This window comes from Ammodytes marinus (genome assembly GCF_949987685.1).
Source record: "Ammodytes marinus genome assembly, chromosome: 6".
Classification (NCBI taxonomy): domain Eukaryota; kingdom Metazoa; phylum Chordata; class Actinopteri; order Uranoscopiformes; family Ammodytidae; genus Ammodytes; species Ammodytes marinus.
This window is the reverse complement of record NC_137235.1, coordinates 287,678-307,098: the sequence shown is the minus strand read 5'-3', so window position 1 is coordinate 307,098 and position 19,421 is coordinate 287,678. Positions and strand designations below refer to the sequence as shown.

The 19,421-nt window shown below is 41.3% G+C and overlaps 3 protein-coding genes across 3 annotated transcripts in view; 1 reads left to right on the top strand and 2 right to left on the bottom strand.

Annotated features, from left to right (window-relative positions):
* ero1b (endoplasmic reticulum oxidoreductase 1 beta) overlaps window positions 1–3,851 on the bottom strand; it is a 29,705-nt gene extending 25,854 nt beyond the window's left edge. Inside the window, exons 1-2 of the mRNA XM_080029530.1 lie at window positions 3,355–3,851; window positions 324–443 (exon numbers count right to left, since the gene is read on the bottom strand). Coding sequence (XP_079885656.1) covers window positions 324–443; window positions 3,355–3,519 — 285 coding nt within the window. The 5' untranslated portion in view covers window positions 3,520–3,851. The remainder of the gene's footprint in view (window positions 1–323; window positions 444–3,354) is intronic.
* A 1,817-nt stretch (window positions 3,852–5,668) lies between these two features.
* LOC307251868 (E3 ubiquitin-protein ligase TRIM21-like) lies at window positions 5,669–10,480 on the top strand. Its single transcript, XM_080029298.1, has 2 exons — window positions 5,669–5,809; window positions 8,700–10,480. Exon 2 carries the CDS (start codon window positions 8,709–8,711, stop codon window positions 10,347–10,349), a length of 1,641 nt encoding a protein of 546 aa, XP_079885424.1. The 5' UTR covers window positions 5,669–5,809; window positions 8,700–8,708; the 3' UTR covers window positions 10,350–10,480.
* Window positions 10,481–12,262: 1,782 nt separating this feature from the next.
* LOC307252004 (E3 ubiquitin-protein ligase TRIM21-like) lies at window positions 12,263–17,716 on the bottom strand. The gene is made up of 2 exons (XM_080029529.1): window positions 17,580–17,716; window positions 12,263–15,806 (listed from the first exon to the last, which is right to left on the bottom strand). Exon 2 carries the CDS (start codon window positions 15,795–15,797, stop codon window positions 14,154–14,156), a length of 1,644 nt encoding a protein of 547 aa, XP_079885655.1. The 5' UTR covers window positions 15,798–15,806; window positions 17,580–17,716; the 3' UTR covers window positions 12,263–14,153.
* Between the last annotated feature and the right edge of the window lie 1,705 nt (window positions 17,717–19,421).

The window sequence follows — 19,421 nt, the reverse complement described above, 5'->3', positions numbered from 1 at the left end:
AAAATTGTCAAAAAGTTGTACAAAAATATTGCTGTAAACGGGCATGTTGCTATAGCTACAATAACAGGGTGCCTAGGCTCTGTAAACAGGGTTCAGTGCAGTTTTCACCCGGTAGTATCTGAAGTAGTCTGGGCATGTTGCTAGCTACAGTGAGTGGGGACAAAAAAAAGTAAAAAAAATAAAATAAAAAATTCATGAATGGTCGCAAAACAAAATCGCTGTAAACGGGCAAGTTGCTATCTACATTTAATAAGTGCCTAGTCTCTGTAAACAGTGTTCAGTGCAGCTCTCACCCGGTAGTATCTGAAGTAGTCTAAACTCACCCGGTAGTATCTGAAGTAGTCCTTCTCCGTGAGCCTCTTGATTCGAGGGTAGATCCTGAAGTTGTTGAACGCGTCGATACTTTCCACGTCACAGAAACAGTCGTCAAGGTAACCGGTCAGCTGGGGAGGAGAGAGACAGGGTTCACTTTAATATCATTTATAATGGCTGTGTGTGTGTGTGTGAGAGTGTGTGTGTGTGTGTGTGTCTGTCTGTCTGTCTGTCTGTCTGTCTATGTATGTGTGTGTGTGTGTGTCTGTCTGTCTGTCTGTCTGTCTGTCTGTGTGTGTGTGTGTCTGTCTGTCTATCCATCCATCCATCCATATCTAGTACCCCCAGGGATATACAAGTTAAATGCAATACTTTTTAATGCAACTTAAATGTAATGCCATCGTCATGAAGGCCATACTGGCAAAAGTACAAAGGATATAATATAAAATTCTGACATATTTTAAGGTCCAAAATGCCTGTAAACTGTAAATCTATTTATTTTAATTTATTTAATTTATTTCTAGTATTTCTTTCCTCTACACAGCTCTGTCTTTGTAAAACTTTTCTTTCCCAAATATATATCGTAAATATTTCTGTTAATTATTACTATCCAACAAAATGTGTCTCACTTGTGCCTGTTAATTAAATTTGAACTTAGCAAAATAAAACATTTGATTGTTTATTTCTATTTTTTTTAAATAAACCAACTTACTTATACTAACCTACCAAAACCGTATAAATGAAAAACAAATGGGTGTATCCCAGTAAAACCAAAGCTGTGTATTAACAGTGTGTTAGTGCAACCTTTTCCCCATTTTTCGACCCTGTTATTACACAGCACAGTATATGTTCTGTAGCTAGTAGTGCTCTAAATGGTAACACTTGAATACGTTATGCAAATATGCAACTTGTTTGTTGAAATGTTAATAAATGGGAGCTTCCTCAAGCAGCCATCTCTTTCCCGACAATCCCCTCTGTGCACGAACTCTTACATATGGTGATTAAACATTATAACACCTGCGGCTTATAGTGCGGAAAATACGGTAGATAGATTTAGCCAAATTTGCACATGTATTCAAACATTTCTAGAAGAACTTGTAACACAAAAAAGTATCATATTAACGTCTATAATCAACTGGCAAAGTTTCATGATGTTATCTATAAGTTATAAAATGTTAAACCCTATTTACCTGCAGTGACTATGCCTTGAAATTGAAACTGAAATATTGATTTAATAAGCGTTTTGTAAATATAAATGCACTTTATTTATACAGCCCTTTACAACATGTATTTTATTTTTATTTTTTTCTTGGAAAAGTACTATGCAAGATTGATGTCAAGCACTTAATATGCATGTGTGTGTGTGTGTGTGTGTGTGTGTGTGTGTGTGTGTGTGTGTGTGTGTGTGTGTGTGTGTGTGTGTGTGTGTGTGTGTGTGTGTGTGTGTGTGTGGTATGTTATTTGTATTATATATATTTTCATTTTTGTATGTTAAGAATATGTTTTACTGTATTTTTTGTTTGTAAGGACCCTCTTGAAAACGAGATGGTTTCATCTCAAGGGGTTATCCTAATAAAATTAAATTAAATTAAATTAACAGTCCTTTCGGTGAACCAAAGTGCTTTACAGAATTGAGCAAGATAAAACACGATAAGATAAAATCAAACAAGATCAAAATCAAACAAGATAAGATCAAGATCAAAGTGTCATCGCGCTACTGTGTATTAAAAGCCATCCTGAATAAATAAGTTTTTAGCCTGGATTCAGAGGTTCAGAAACAGCTGTTAAAAAAGTCAACGTATGCTACACAAAAGCAGTGTTTAAGCCAAACCTCTTGATGAAAAAGTCCTCCAAGCGTCAGGAAGGGCAACAGAATAAAAATCCCTTGAAAAATACCTCTCCGTTTCATGTTTTAAAAAAATATATAACTGTCAAATTTCAACTTCCTCTAAATGAACCTGTTCCCATGTCAGCTCAGTCTGTGCCTGTGTGCTCTCTCTCTCTCTCTCTCTCCCTCTCTATCTCTCTCTCTCTCTCAGAAACCCGCCTCCAAAACAAGCAGCTGTCAAAATAAACCCCGCCTCTTTTTTTTAACATAGTCGCCATTTCTGTAGTTTTTGCCCAATAGGAACGCTGTTTGGCCGAGCGCTTAAGAACTACAACTCCCATGAGGAAAGGGAAGCAGGAAGACAACGCTTGAATGTCACTAGCCAATCACGTTACACCACGCCTTTTTAACAACAACGCCTGGTGGCTCTGTGTGCGTGTATTTTATTTGTATTTGTAATTTGTCTTTCTCTGTTACCTGCCTAGGGACAACATATGGAAACTAGCACGTCTGCTTTAAACTAGCATGTGTACAGCTGTCCATTTATATGCACTGTCCCTAACAAACAAATAAATAAATAAAAAGCCTCGTGATGTTTAAATGAAGCAGTTTAAAATGAGGAAACCATCAGTAAAAACGTGAAATATATATTTTTTGAAATTAGTAAATAGTGTGAGTTACGTTTGCCTCATTCAAAGTGTCGTTACTAGTCATAGTTGGTATTATTTAATTATATTATATCGTTGTATTATTGTTCATATCAGGTAAATTCATCCCTTGAAATTTCAGCTTGGACTATTATTATTTAATGAACAAATCTGATTATTTTAAAGACGACATATGAGCTGGTAAAAGCATTAGTTTCATAGATAGATAGATAATAAAAAAAACATTAAAAAATATATTTTATTGCATTTTTTTTTCATCAGTGTTAAATTAAAATATACAAATAGGAAAAAAAAATACAATAAATATATATAGAGAGACCACCTTCCGTTTAATAACTACCATACGATCAAATAAAAAGAAAAAATATATAAATAATTTAAATTAATTTTCTCTCAGGCGACAGTAGAAAGTGCTGGAAGGTTTTAGCTGAAATGAATGGTCGCCACGTTTAATGTTATTCTTTAGGCTAGTAGTGGGGGATAATAATGAAATAAAACCCCATTAACAGGCTAATTAAATAAACAGCGAGTGTAGGTTTAACTCACCTGACAAAAGCAGCTCTGGTCTTCGTCTTGCTCTTGTATTTCCACGGATTTTTCGTTCTTTATTTCTATGTTGTCTTTTTGTTGAAACCAACCGACAACAACAAAGTTCCCAAATGCCCAGGCCGCCAGAAAAACTAGGAACGCCTGTATAGTTACCCTCCACATCCCTGTGTGTGCAACTGTGGGAAAACTACTCAAAAAAACAATAATAACAGCGATTTATGACAAAAAAAATGAAGAAATTGGGTTTTTCTGAGGCGACAGTAGCTTCAGGTTAGCTGTAGTTAGCATCCGCAGGCTAACGCTGGTACGCTGGTAATAAATCAGCGGGTGATTGTAGTGAGCGAACCCGGGTTTTGAGGCTCCTCACACGGATACACAGAGCTCACGTTCCCCTGACAGAACCGGGGTCACGGATCTAAGATGTCTCATATTCACTGTCACAGAGCAGAAGTTAGTTTTGCTCCATTTGGCACTAGCATCCCATTTTGCTTTTCCCCTCTTCCTTGTTGCATCAAGTTTGCATAATATATACTTCACTGCCGGTTCAGATCTTTCAAAATAAGATGAAATAATATAGCCTAGCAGTTGTCAAAATACAGCTCCGGAAAAAATTAAGAGACCAGTCTGGATTTTTCTCAGATCTTCATCTACATAACTTATTGAAAATGCTCTAAATGACAAAATATGTATTGGAATTTGGTAGTAAATGTTGTCAGTAGTTTATATTATAAAACCAAAATGTTCATTCTACTCGTAGCGTATAACGATGCGTTTAGGATCCTCCTTAAGCTTCCTAGATGGACTAGTGCTAGCTCTTTGTTTGTGACTAGTAATGTCTCCACCTTTCATGCTGTGTTGAGGAATTTAATGTATACATTTATGTGTCGACCTTTAGAGTCAGAAAACAAAGTAATAATTGCAGCCCTCAGTCACTGACACTAAACAGAGTGATACAGGGTTCTCCTCTGGGCTGTGGAAACATTGGAATCGATGCTTGTATGTATTTTAATTTGTGTTGTCATGTATTTGTATTGTCTTTTTATATGGAACTTTGAGTCCGGAATAAAGTATTCATTCATACTCAAAAATATGCCTGTAAAGAGCAAAACGAGAGACACTGAACATTTGGAGTGGTCTCTTAATTTTTTCCGTAGCTGTAAATGTGCTTCACAATGCAGATTGAAAATGAATACACAAAATCAATTTAAAAACAGCAATGCATTTATTTAAACACAGTTCTTATAACTGGTAAATACATTGTGTTAATAACATATACACAAAGGTGCTACGAGGGACTTTTAAATATTTCTGAAACCGTCAAATTTTTCCTCTGATGATCATAAATTACATGTAGCAGCAAAACGAGACCATCAGTGCAAAGAATGCTATTTTTATATAGTTTTTCTTAATGCCTTTGTCATGGGGTATACGCTCACCCAGGAACAACAGCTGGTATAGTAAAAACACTACCGCTTTTGTCCAAAGGGGGCGCTAGAATTAACACACACTGAAAAAAAAAAATTCAGTTCGAGAAAAATAAAAAGACAGGGTTAAGGGTTTGGTGAAGGCACAGACAGAGTAATCATTAAAATAACATATTCACAAAGCCAAATTTAGTCACTCTAAAAACCTTAATTTATTGCTTTTTGGTAAGGAAATTGAACAGTACATCAAAACCATCTATGATTTTTTTTTAAATAATAAAGGTGCTAAAACTATTCTGATTATTGATAAATAAAACAATTTAGTTATGCTCTATTTTCAATGTTTTTATTTGAAACCCCCCCTGGCTCTGCTCTTGACTAATGTATGTTAAATGTATAAATGACTATTTTTCTATGTTGTTTTATATCATAAAGATTCAATAAAGATTTATAAAAAAAAAGCACAGACACACTGCACACCACTCAACTTCCACGTCTGACTCGGCAACAGCTGTAGGAAAAGTGTGTGTGTGTGTGTGTGTGTGTGTGTGTGTGTGTGTGTGTGTGTGTGTGTGTGTGTGTGTGTGTGTGTGTGTGTGTGTGTGTGTGTGTGTGTGTGTGTGTGTGTGTGTGTGTGTGTGTGTGTGTGTGTAAATGAAGATCCAATCTTGTGTGAACTTGAATAGACGGAGGAAACGCCCTCACACACACACACACACACACACACACACACACACACACACACACACACACACACACACACACACACACACACACACACACACACACACACACACACACACACACACACAGCAGCAGCAGGAGGCGGAGCTGAAAGAGCTTCAACGTCATTTACCTGAAACAAAACTTAAAGTTTGTCAGAGAGACAACAGGGCTGCTGCGTTCGACACATAAACTCTCTGTCTGTCTGTCTGTCTGTCTCTCTCTGTCTGTCTGTCTGTCTGTCAGTCTGAGTAATTATCAAACCGAACTCCTCTGGACTTTATCAACGAGTGAATCTAATACTGGTGAGTGCAGCTGATTATATTAACAACCAGCAGTCAGACAACACCTGTTTTCATTTCAGGGATTTATCCATATACATGTACTGTAAATACTCTGTAAATAAACTAGCAAGTTTGTTAAGGAAAAAGATTGGTTTATTTTATAGATACATATACAGTATATACCTTGTTGCCTCTGCTGCAAATCTGAAGCTGTTTATCACTATGTACTTTGATTTATGACAGGTGATAGTTGTGGTAACCCGAAGGCAATAGTGCACACACACTTGTAACTCAGTTTAGTGTCTTTACTGAAAACATGCTCACGACTTATAGCTGGGGTGGAGGATTTGGGGAGAAAATAGCAGTTGGGATAGAGATTCGAATCCAAATACCTCAACCGCTCCACTTGTTCTCTTTGGTCCCTCCCCTATGGTCCCTCCCTGACACGCTCTACACCAACAAAGTTGTGCCAAAGTGAATGGACAGTCCCAACAGCCAATAAGAACAGAGAATTGGAGCCTCGACACTCAACATTGTGAGCTCCAGGGGCATAGCACCAAATTCTGGGCCCCTATACAAAAAGTCCTGATGGGCCCCCTGAAAAGCGGTCTTACAATACACATGTCTCTCTGAGCTAGACAACTCCACAATATTTCATCTGATGAATGACCAAATCATTACTTTTACCGGTGTTTCCCCCATAATATGTCTTAGTCAAGGTGGTCACAGGCCAGGGTCACAGGAGGCGCGGCGCTAAAGCGCCACGGCGAAAATTTTGGGGGTATTTTGCTCAAAGATGCCAATGCGCACTATAGAAATAAATAACTGTTTATTTGAATACAGATGTGCAATTTTGTTTGCTATGTGCAAGTATAATTTTACAGACAGTACAAAACACAATTAAAGAAAACTTCTACTGTTTTGGTGCAATACTATGCAGACACACTAAATACAAATAATAGACCATACACTTGTGTAGGCACATCAAGTGCAAATTAAACTTTTTAAAGTTCCTTTATGGATGGGGGGCTGTGATTATTGTGGACAATAGGCCTACTGTGATGCGATAGCCTATAATTCATTAATGGTTATTATTAGCCTACTTGCTTGATTTCTTTTTAAATACAGGTTGTTTTGGAACATGTCTTTCCCAATTTAAAACATAAAAATAAAGCAGCATTGAAAATTCAGAAAATAAATCTTGTTGGCCTACACTAGCATGCTGTTATACACATAACTCAATAGTTGAAATAATAAATACAATGTGTTTTCCCCTTAAAATTACTAAATGCATTTCAAAGGCAGTAACAGTGTGGCACTTCTGTAAACTTACTGAAAGGTGCCTGGGCCGTCACTCTCATGTATTCATCAGACTTTTCTTTGCGCTGTCTGAGCTGATAGATAGGTTGTGTTGCCACAGTGATGTGGAGTCTTAAACTGTCCTAGCTTTGCCAGCACTTATTTCTGTACAGCTAAATATCCCCATAGAAACATTGCTGCGTTTATTTTCACATTTTTTTTTTATGGGCCCCCCTCTGCCTTGGGCCCCCCCACGACTGTATCACTTTTCTACCCAGTCCGTCGGCCCTGGTGAGCTCTATACTAAGGGTAGGAGGCCCTCTCTCTACGTTAGGACACTGTGTTTTATTACTTTACAAGGCCATTACTGGTCTTTGACCTGCTTATATCACATCTTTATTGTCTTCAGTATGCGCCCTCATCCTACCCGCCCAACTGAGTGGAATGCATTGCATGAATCTGCAGTTTGAACTGAATTTGGAAAACCTGTTTTTTCTCACTGCGTGCCTGTAACCTGGAATAACCTGCAGAACAACCTCAAGCTGACATCATTTCTATCATTTGGCCATTTAAAGGTGCAGTGTGTAATTTGACATCATCAAGTGGTACAATTCTAGATCACAACAGTTCGTCTCTATGGCTCCCATTCAGAGATTCAACAAACAGCCTTCAGGGACATTCCAACTGGAAGTTCTGATGGACACCGTGTAACCGCTGGCTTTCCTAAAAGTAGCTGAATGTAGCTGGATGACGTGTTCAACTATACGCTACTTTGCACACTATCCTTTTCTGAATGAGGCAAGATGAAAACAAAAGGCTGCCCAGGTAGTTTACAAACTAACTTGGCTACTTGTGTATTTAAACACTTTTATTTCTCCATATAGGCATATGGTGATGTTATTTTAGCTTTATTTAGGGTTGTATCTAGATGACAGGCTGACTGAGGCTCCAAACTTGGGAAATGAATTGGGGACCACGGTCAGAGACGAGGTCAGCGGAGGCTAAACACATGCTGATCGAGCAGCTGGGTGGTTTCGGTGGCAGTGGGGAGCTTAGGGAGGGCAATGAAATGAACCGCCTTAGAAAACAGGTCCACAACGGTGAGGATGACTGTGTGGCCTTTAGAGTGAGGAAGACCAGTCACAAAGCGTTGCAGGCCAGCAGGGGGTTGATGGGAGAACTTGGCCAGAGCAGTGTGAGCATGGCCACCAAAAGTGTATCTTCAGGAGGGACAGGGTGCGACTCAAACCAGAGTGACAGGCGAAGCGAGATGTGTAGCCCGCCACCAGAACTTGGGAGCGGAGCGAACTAGGGATGAAAAGACGGTTAGGGGGCCGTTACCTTGATCCTGTTCTGTGGCTTGGGCCTCCCGGATGAGGGACTCTATCTCCCAGGTGACAGCCGCTGCCTTGGGGCAGGAAGGAGAGAGGATAGTGTCAGGAGGAGCCGGTGTGTTCACAGTGTTAAACTGACGAGAAAGGCAGGCAGACAGACAGGCAGGACTCAAACTTATGCTTCCCGGTATTGTAGAATTCATACTTAAACATTTTGGTACAAGTGACCAATAAATGTGTAACAGAACGTTTTGTCATACTTTGACCTTTGTCCTCAGGGTGTAGAAATGGCTGCTGCCAGAAATCTGCCGTCTGAAGATCAGTTCCTGTGCTCCATCTGTCTGGATGTCTTCACTGACCCTGTCACCATCCCATGTGGACACAACTTCTGCAAGAACTGCATCACTGAACACTGGGACACTAATGACCAGTACCTGTGTCCACTGTGTAAAGAGGTTTTCAACACAAGACCTCAGCTTAGAGTCAACACCTTCATCTCTGAGATGGTTGGTCAGTTCAGAGCGTCAGCTCAACAGGAAGCCAGCAGCAGCTCAGAGCAACAAGCTGCAGAACCAGGAGAAGTTCCCTGTGACGTCTGCACTGGAACCAAACTGAAGGCCCTGAAGTCCTGCCTGGATTGTCTGGTCTCCTACTGTGAGACTCACCTGGCGCCTCATCTGACGGCTTCACGTCTGAAGAGACATCAGCTGATCGACCCTGTGGAGAACCTGGAAAGCAGGATGTGTGTGAAGCACGATAAACCTCTGGAGCTGTTCTGTAAGACAGACCAGACATGCGTCTGCATGCTCTGCTCTGTTTTAGACCACAAGACTCATGATGTTGTTCCTCTGAGAGAAGAATATGAAGAACAGAAGGCCGAGCTGGGGAAGACAGAGGCTGAACTTCAGCAGATGATCCAGAAGATACAACTGAAGATTCAGGAGATCGAACACTCGGTCGACCTCGGTAAAGAAGATGCTGACAGAGAGAAAGCAGAAGGTTTTCAGGTCTTCACTTATCTGAAGGAGTCTGTTGAGAAAGGCCTGAATGAGTTCATCAACACGATCGAAGAGAAGCAGAAATCAACAGAAAAACAGGCCGAAGATTTCATCAAAGAGCTGGAAGAAGAAATCTCTGATCTGAAGAAGAGAAAGTCTGAGGTGGAACATCTCTCCCGCTCTGAAGACCAACTCCATCTTCTCCACAGTGTCCAGTCCCTGAAAGCTGCTCCTCCCACCAGGGACTGGACAGAGGTCAGCATCTGTCCATCATCATACGAGGGGACTGTGGTGAGAGCTTTGGCTCAGCTAGAGAAGATACTCAGTGAAGAGATGAATATGCTGTTTGAAGCAGAGCTGGAGAGGGTCCAGCAGTTTGCAGTGGATGTGACTCTTGATCCTGATACAGCACATCCCTGGCTCATCCTGTCTGATGATGGAAAACAAGTGTATACTGGTGATGTGATGACGAATCTCAGTGACAACCCAGAGAGGTTTTCTGAGTATTTAAATGTCTTAGGAAAGCAGAGTTTCTCTTCAGGCAGATTCTACTTTGAGGTTCAGGTCAAAAGGAAGACTGAATGGACTTTAGGAGTGGCCAGAGAGTCGATCGACAGGAAGGGAGAAAACACATTGACCACTCAGAATGGTTACTGGACGATATGGATGGGAAATGGAAATGAATATCAGGCTAATGATGACCCTCCAGTCTGTCTCTCCCTGAAGTCCCCTCCTCAGAAAGTGGGGGTGTTTGTGGATTATGAGGAGGGTCTGGTCTCGTTTTATGACGTAGATGCTGCAGCTCTTATCTACTCCTTCACTGGCTGCTGCTTCACTGAGAAACTCTTCCCCTTCTTCTGTCCCTGTCTTAATGAGGGTGGAAAAAACTCAGCACCTCTGATCATCTGCCCGGTTAGTCAAACTGAGTAGACTGATCCGGGTTTTTGCTGCGTGGAATTCTGGGGCGAAATCTGACGCTCATGGGGTAGTGGGTAGAACTACCACTATTGATTGATTGATTGATTGATTGATTGATTGAATTAATGTTTCCTGGGATATAAACCAACTTTATACATATGGGTGTAATTTGCATGGGGGGATGAAGGGGTGTCAAGCCCCCCCTAAAAAAATATTGGGGGGGGGGGGGGGTTGCCAATGCAATGCCCCCAAATATCTAGATAGGTGGGGGTCTCAATAGGTAGTGGTGTTACTCTGTTGCCAGCCAGATCAGAAAGTCTGGCATTCCTCCAAAATCCTTACAGACAGAATGACCATATCATCAACCCTTCTGCCATTACACTCTCAATGTCTCCCAGTTGAAACCAGTTTCTACCAGCTCTTTGATAAAAGCAGTTCGGAATTTAGATTTATTTTGTTTTTTTTGAGGACCTCATGAAGTGAAATATCTGTTATTGATCCAACTCTTATTGTTTTTTTTTTTAAAGATTATTTTTGGGCATTTTCAAGCTTTATTAGACAGTGCAGAGTTGAAATGGGGAGACAGAGAGAGAGGGGGGGGGATGACCTGCAGTAAAGGTCCACGGGTCGGATTTGAACCCGCGACCACTGCAACGAAGGCCGGAGCCAATATGGTACGCGCTCTATCCACTACGCCACCGGAGCGCCCCAAACTCTTATTGTTTTAATGTCCTACCATTCCTGTACAATTTGACTAAAACGCTTATCATATCTCATATAAAGCAAATTGGACATTGAAAGTTGTTTTTGATACATTTGTAAACATGCAACTCTGCCATTAAATATTAAATGATGAAGCAGCAGCAGTCTGTCTGTTTGTATTTATTGGTGTTTTAAAGCGTTTTGTCCAAAATATTTTACTTAGTTTGATCGTCCGGCCCTTTGCAATAAGGTTCAGACAGACTGAGTGTGATGTTCTAAATACTTTAAAGGAGACGTAAGTGATATTTATTTGTTAATATATGTGTTAAATCATCTCTCTATATTCATACAGCAATCCCTTAAACAGTATACACAGTTCATAACACAGGTCTCTATCCATCTATCTATCTCTCTATCTATCTATCTATCTATCTATCTATCTATCTATCTATCTATCTATCTATCTATCTATCTTAAACAGTATGCACAGTTCATAACACAGGTCTCCCATTCAGCTTTACTGTAATTGCCAGTTAAAATGTTGAGTATCCCGCTCGTTTTTATCCAATCAGGAGACAGAGTGCTATAAAGAGGCGGGGTCTCTGTGCCCGTGAACGATGACTCGCTGCTCTCCATCACGGCACTATCTGATGAAGACGGCTGTGTGTTCATGTGGTGGTGACGTAGGGGTGTGTGTGTGTGTGTGTGTGTGTGTGTGTGTGTGTGTGTGTGTGTGTGTGTGTGTGTGTGTGTGTGTGTGTGTGTTCATGTGGTGGTGACGTAGGGGTGTGTGTGTGTGTGTGTGTTCATGTGGTGGTGACGTAGGGACGAGGGAGGGGACTGCTAACTGCTAGACACTGACAGGAAGTTAGCTTAAAGGGACCAAATCACTTACTGCACCTTTAAAGCTTCATAGGTGAGTTGCTAACATTGTCAATTGTTTGTTTGCTTTTTGGTCTGACAGAGGCGTTGATTGTACCTGGTGTTTTATCGTTAAATACTTTGCATCATTCAAATCAATGAATCTTAAGACTTCCGAAGATACAGTATGTCACATGAGCAGTCAGTCAATGAAACACAGCAGCAATCTATTATCAACATTTAATTGGGACTGAAACTATAAATAAAACGTGAGAAAAACAAAATATTTCAATAGTTCTTATTTATTCATGATTTGGCATTTGGTAATATTGTCAGAAAACAATACATTTTAAGTGCACAATCAGAAGAAGTTCAGAATCCAAGTCCAGCCCTTATTCTTATGTTGATCGGAAACCGTTACAGCAGGCCTCAAATCAAAATAGTCCGTCTGATGTATGAAGAATTTCTCACCATTCGTTTACTACAGTCTTCTCTACTGAACAAGATACAAAGATGCTTTGGCTATTAACAGATTATTCTATAACAATTCAAGTTTCTTTGATTCAAATTTCTTGATTTTGTGTCTATCGAGCACTGAAACCGAACTGAGCTCTACACACCTGTTTTCAAACATGAAACATTTATTTTATGACACTCAAAGAGAAAACAAAGAGACATCTCAAATCAGTGGAAATGATCTCGATTACAACCGTGTACATTGCTCTTTCACCTTGGAACAAAAAGAAATATTACCTGTACACCGTTATTTAATCAATACAAAAGCAAGCAAGTAAGACAGTTAAAGATTGACTGGCTGAGTAAATGAATAACTAAGTAAATGCATATTGGACAAAACAACTCAATCAAAGAATGAATGTTTTAAGAATATCAACCATTGATCCAGCACTAAATGAAAATGAAATGTTCAAAACACAACACAAATTAAAACAGGTTAAAAAAACAGAATGAATCTTCTAATGCAGCAACTAACCATTTTATCATTAGGTCTATAAAACACAAACACAGTGTCCCATTATAATGAAAATATACAATGAAAAACTCAAACATTTTCCGTTTAACATCATAAAAACCAAAAGCAAACAGAACAAATATACACATTTGAGATGTTGGAAACAATATATTTACCTGGTTTTCAGACCAAGAGCGCTGCAGACCATGACTCTTACAGCAACGCTCATACAACAATCATTCTTAATACATTGAAAATCCTTAGACACATATCTTCCACATTAATCAGCGAGATATATTTGTTGCTTATAGATTTGTTCTGTAAAGTTATGAGAGTTGTAAACAATTAGATCAAAATGCAGACGATAGTGCAGTTACTAAAAAGAGTCACTAGATGGCAGGTTCCTTTTATGAACTTTGTTTAAATTTGTTTCCAATTAACTGGTGAAACAAGTTATTGTTACATTTTACATGTTGTAAATAAATTATTTAAATTTGAAAATAAGGCCTTGGTGTGGTACATTGCAAATAACGAGTATGGAGATTATAGATTAGACTTGTGATAAATGGCATAATCAATCAAGTTTTTGGAGAATTGTGACATTCCTAGCTCAAAGCAGGGGGGATGATGATGATGATGATGATTAGATGGCTGGGGGCATTCGTATTGTGCCACTGGAGATGAACTTCTTGGACAAGCGCAAGACCAACAAGACGAAAGCGAAAGTACTTGCCTAGAAGTTTGTCATTCATCAAGTAAAGGTATTAGTTCACTTCAAAGGATATCATAAAGGTTGCCATCATAAAAACAAATAGTATATATACAGTATATATCTGGGTATCATTTATGCCGCGCCCACCACCAAAATCCATTGGAAGCTGCTGTCAATCACAAACTGATGACAGGTTTTTTTCCATTTCTGTTCTACACTCACAGAGACCTTTGCTTGTAAAATCTTCATCTCACGCAAAATGTTAAAGTATGGAATCGTCCTCTCAGTGAAAGTGTGTGTGACGGTAAGTAACACAGCTGGTTCAACAATCATCCTGTCTGAAGATCGGACCAGTGGGAGACGAGGAGAGAAACAACAGCTTCCTGCTAATCTAGAAAGGTTTGATTCCTACTCTGTCCCGAGCTCTGAGGGCTTTGACTCACGGACTCACAGCTGGGATGTCCAGGTTGGAAAACAGTCTAATTTGGGGACTGGGTGTGTTAGCAGAGAGGGTTATATATGGTCTGGATTCTGGAGAATATGGTTCGATGGTTGTAATTACCTGATCGGTCTACTCAGTTTGACTGACCGGACAGATGATCAGAGGTGCTGAGTTTTTACCGCCACCCTTATTACAGGGACTGAAGATTGCAAAGAGTTTCTCAGTGAAGCAGCAGCCGGTAAAGGAGTAGATAAGAGCTGCAGCATCCACGTCATAAAAGGAGACCAGACCCTCCTCATAATCCACAAACACCCCCACCTTCTGAGGAGGAGACTTTAGGGAGAGAAGGACTGGAGGGCCAGCAAGAGCGCTGTACTGATTTTCATTTCTCAAAGAAATTGCCCAGTAACCATCCTCAGGCCTCAGTTTGATTTCTCCCTTCCTGTTGATCGACTCTCTGGCCACTCCTAAAGTCCAGTCAGTCTTCCCTTTGAGCTGAACCTCGTAGTAGAATCTGCCTGAAGAGAAACTCTGCTTTCCTAAGACATACAAATAATCAGAAAACCTTTCTGGGATGTCTGGGAGATTCTTCTTCACATCACCAGTATATACTTGTTTTCCATCACCAGTCAGGATGAGCCAGGGATTTTCTGTATCAGGATCGAGAGTCACATCCACTGCAAACTGCTGGACCCTCTTTAGTTTACCGTCAATGAGCAGCTTCTTCATCTGTTCACTGAGTGTCTCCTCCAGCTGAGCTACAGCTTTCTCCACAGTCCCCTCGTATGATGATGGACGGCTGCTGACCTCTGTCCAGTCCCTGGTGGGTGGAGCAGCTTTCAGGGACTGGACACTCTGGAGAAGATGGAGTTGGTCTTCAGACTGAGAGAGATGTTCCACCTCAGTCCTTCTCTTCATCAGATCAGAGATTTCGTCTTCCAGTTCTTTGATGAAATCTTTGGCCTGTTTTTCTGTTGTTTTCTGCTTCTCTTCGATCTTGTTGATGAACTCATTCAGGCCTTTCTCAACAGACTCCTTCAGAGAAGTGAAGACCTCAACACCTTTTGCTTTCTCTCTGTCTGCGTCTTCTTTACCGAGGTCGACCGACTGTTCGATCTGCTGAATCTTCAGTCGTCTCTTCTGGATCATCTGCTGAAGTTCAGCCTCTGTCTTCCCCAGCTCCGCCTTCTGTTCTTCATATTCTTCTCTCAGAGGAACAAACTCATGAGTCTTGTGGTCTAAAACAGAGCAGAGAAGGCAGACACATGTCTGGTCTGTCTTACAGAACAGCTCCAGAGGTTTATCGTGCTTCACACACATCCTGCCTTCCAGGTTCTCCACAGGGTCGATCAGCTGATGTCTTTTCAGACGTGAAGCCGTCAGATGAGGCTCCAGGTGAGTCTCACAGTAGGAGACCAGACAATCCAGGCAGGACTTCAGGGCCTTCAGTTTGGCTCCAGTGCAGACGTCACAGGGAACTTCTCCTGGTTCTGCAGCTTGTTGCTCTGAGCTGCTGCTGGCTTCCTGTTGAGCTGACTCTCTGAACTGACCAACCATCTCAGAGATGAAGGTGTTGACTCTAAGCTGAGGTCTGGTGTTGAAAACCTCTTTACACAGCGGACAGAGGTACTGGTCATTAACATCCCAGTGTTCATTGATGCAGATTTTGCAGAAGTTGTGTCCACATGGGATGGTGACAGGGTCAGTGAAGACATCCAGACAGATGGAGCACAGGAACTGATCTTCAGACGGCAGATTTCTGGCAGCAGCCATTTCTACACACTGAGGACAAAGGTCAGAGTATTACAAAACGTTCTGTTACACATTTATTGGTCACTTGTGTTTAAATATCAAAGTGTGGTTAATGAAATATTGAGAAGCATGATTTTGAGCTCTATAGATATGGTTCACTTAAAACTTTTTGTAATGGTGGATTTCTATTCTTAAGATATTTTTTTTGGCATTTTCATGCTTTATTGATATTGTAGAGACAGAGTTGAAATGGGGCAGAGAGGGGAATGACATGCAGAGAACGACCGAGGGCTGGAATCGAACGCGGGTCCGCTGCTGGCAGAGGCCCATGGGGGGGACGCCCTACCAACTGAGCTAAGGGCGCCCCCCTTGGATTTCTAATCGAACTACACTCATAAATCATCTGCCATAAAATAAAATACAAATTTTCATAATGTTGTGCTATCCTTTCAGCCCCGAGGTCATATGCCTTGAGAATACTCCCGGTATGCCACCGACCCTAATGGCAGATCAACCCTTCTAGCCCCTCAATGACCTCAGCCATCCTGCGCTGGAAGTGTTCAGGTGCCGAGGCGATACCAAAACATGTGTATACCAGATGAGGATACTCCCAGGCCCACTAAAGGCCCCTGGACGGATCTTATCAACCCCCCGGAGCTTTTGCCACTGGGAAGTTGTTGACGATGATCCCCCATCAGCCTCCAGCTCTGCCTCTACCACAGAGGGCGCGTTAGTCTGATTCAGGAGTTCCTCAATGTGCTCCTTCCACCACCTGACTAAAGGTTACATATTCTGCTCTGCCCTACGGGACTGTCTGTACCTAGCAAGTCCAACTCCTTCTTGGTCAGAAGGCTTTCCTAACCACTGGTGTCTACCACAGTGTTTGAGGGTTACCGCCCCTTAAGGCACCTCACACCTCGAGACCACAGCGCCCCACCGCAGCTTTAGCAATGGAAGTTTAAACATCACACACAGTGGTTGAATGCCCCCAACCTCCAAAGGGAGCCAGAAAAGCTCATGGCAGGCGCAGATGAATATGTGAAGATTTTTTTTTTTTTTTTAGTTTGTGTTTTTTATATTAAGATCACGGCATAGCTGGACAAGAGTTCTTCTGCTTCGTTCCTCTCACTGCATTTAAATGCATTCATTATATTACAGAGAAATATGTCTCTTAAAGAAAAAGAGCTCCAAGCCCATCCCAGAGGACCCTGCATAATATTTTTTATTTTAAATTAATACTTTTATGGAAAATCCATGTGTCCTTCTTCAATAGCTTCTAATTCATCTGACCCAGTGTCTCCAAATTATTTCTTCACACAAAATTCCTCATATTTAGCCTCTTAATTTTCCTCTCAAAGTGCACCAGATTCATGCATTTCACTTTAAAAAGGTGAACAAAAACATTAATGTTGGGTTTCTCTATAAGCTGTTTACAGTCATCCAATTAAAAAACAATTTTCATAAATATTATAAAATGTAGTCTAAAAAACTGCTTTTTTGCTGTCTAGAACAGTTTGCAGGGTGGTGTGGGCGTGGCCAATAACGTTCTGTCAGGGAGCGTTCTCTCAGTCATGTTGCTGAGCAGGTTTAGCCCAGTTCAGACCAAAGCTGAAATTTGTTCTCCGAGGGGGGGCTCACTCTCTCACACTTTGAAAAAGTCATATCCATTGGACTAGACGGGGGATCTGAACGGGTTACCATGGCTGCCATTTCACACGTGTCATCGTGAGAGAAAAAAAGAGCTACAGGTGTTGTCTGACTGCTGGTTGTTGAAACACAGTAAATATAATCAGCTGCACTCACCAGTATGTGATTCACTCGTTGATAAAGTCCAGAGGAGTTCGGTTTGATAATTACTCAGACTGACAGACACAGACACAGAGGGACAGACAGAGAGTTATGTGTCGAACGCAGCAGCCCTGTTGTCTCTCTGAACAAACTTTAAGTTTCGTTTCAGGAAAATGACGTTGAAGCTCTTTCAGCTCCGCCTCCTCGCACGCGCGCGCGCGTGTGCGTGCGTGCGTGTGCGTACGTGTGTGTGTGTGTGGGCGTTTCCTCTATTCAAGTTCACACAAGATAAGATTTGGCAAACGACGGGGTTTTCCAAATAGAGACTATTTTTTTTACACATGTAAAAGTTTTGACTGCAGTTTCCATTTGCCCTTCGTTTACACACACACACACACACACACACACACACACACACACAGACAGACAGACTGACAGACAGACACACACACACACTGGGACCTTTTTTTTAATGTTTTATTTTGCTGCTAACATATCAGCTCACATTCTTGTATCTACTTCTGTCCTACAGTTGTTGTTGAGTCAGAAGAGGAAGTTGAGTTGTGTGTGTGTGTGTGTGTGTGTGTGTGTGTGTGTGTGTGTGTGTGTGTGTGTGTGTGTGCGCCTTTAACAAACCCTCCTCCCTGTGTTATGTGCTGTTATATGCTGAACTCTGGTGGACAAAGGTAGCAAACACATCTGAACTGAGTCAAGCCAAATTTAGTAACTCTAAACCTTCATTTATTGCTTTTGGTAAGGAAACTGACCACTACATCAAAACCATCTATGATATACAAAAAAAAAAACCTATTTAGTTATGCTCTATTTTGATTGTATGTATTTGAATCTCCCCCTGACTAATTTATGTTATATGTATTAATGACTCTTTGTTTCTGTCTGTCTGTGTGTGTCTGTCTCTGGCTGTCTGTCTGTCTGTCTGTCTGTGTGTGCCTGTCTGTCTGTCTGTGTGTCTGTGTGCCTGTCTGTCTCTGGCTGTCAGTCTGTCTGTCTGTCTGTCTGTCTGTCTGTCTGTCTGTCTGTCTGTCTGTCTGTCTTTCTGTGTGCCTGTCTGTCTGTCTGTCTGTGTATATTAATGATATTAATGTATAAAGTTGTGTATTACCTGCAGTGAACCACAGTAAACGGGGTCTTGGCCTTTATCCTATCTATCTATCTATCTATCTATCTATCTATCTATCTATCTATCTATCTATCTATCTATCTATCTATCTATCTATCTATCTATCTATCTATCTATCTATCTATCTATCTATCTCTCTCCCTCCTTCCCTCCCTCCCTCCATCCATCAGAAAAAAAAAAAATCTCCCAGGGGGACATACCCCCGGATCCCCCTAGGAGAGTCAGGATCTCGGCGGGCTACTATTTTCACCCAGCTGGACATTGGAGGCACTAGCGGGAAACACTGGGTGTGTGAATGACATTTAACAATAGGTAATAATTTGGCCAGCGCTATCATTGGAGAGGGCCCCCCTAATGAAATTCCGCTTAGGGCCCCATGAGAGCTTGGGCCGGCTCTGGTTAAAATATACGAATAATTAGGGGCGCGGCCTCTTGAGTGACAGCTAGCTGCCCGCTTGCCCTCACTTCGCCTCGGAGGTATACGTTTGCTAGATGGGCGTATCTCCCCCGACGTCACATCGATGCCCTTTTTCAGTAAGAGGAAATGAGGCGGAGTAAAATCTGACAAGAAGGCGATGCGCGTAGACCAGGACGATTGGATGCAGTTGGAATAACTGAGATCCGCCCGGATACTTTAAAGGGGTAGTTCAGGATTTTAGACATAGGGCCTTATTCCCAAGTTAGCCTTGGTGTTCTTTATCAGTGGAGACAGTTTT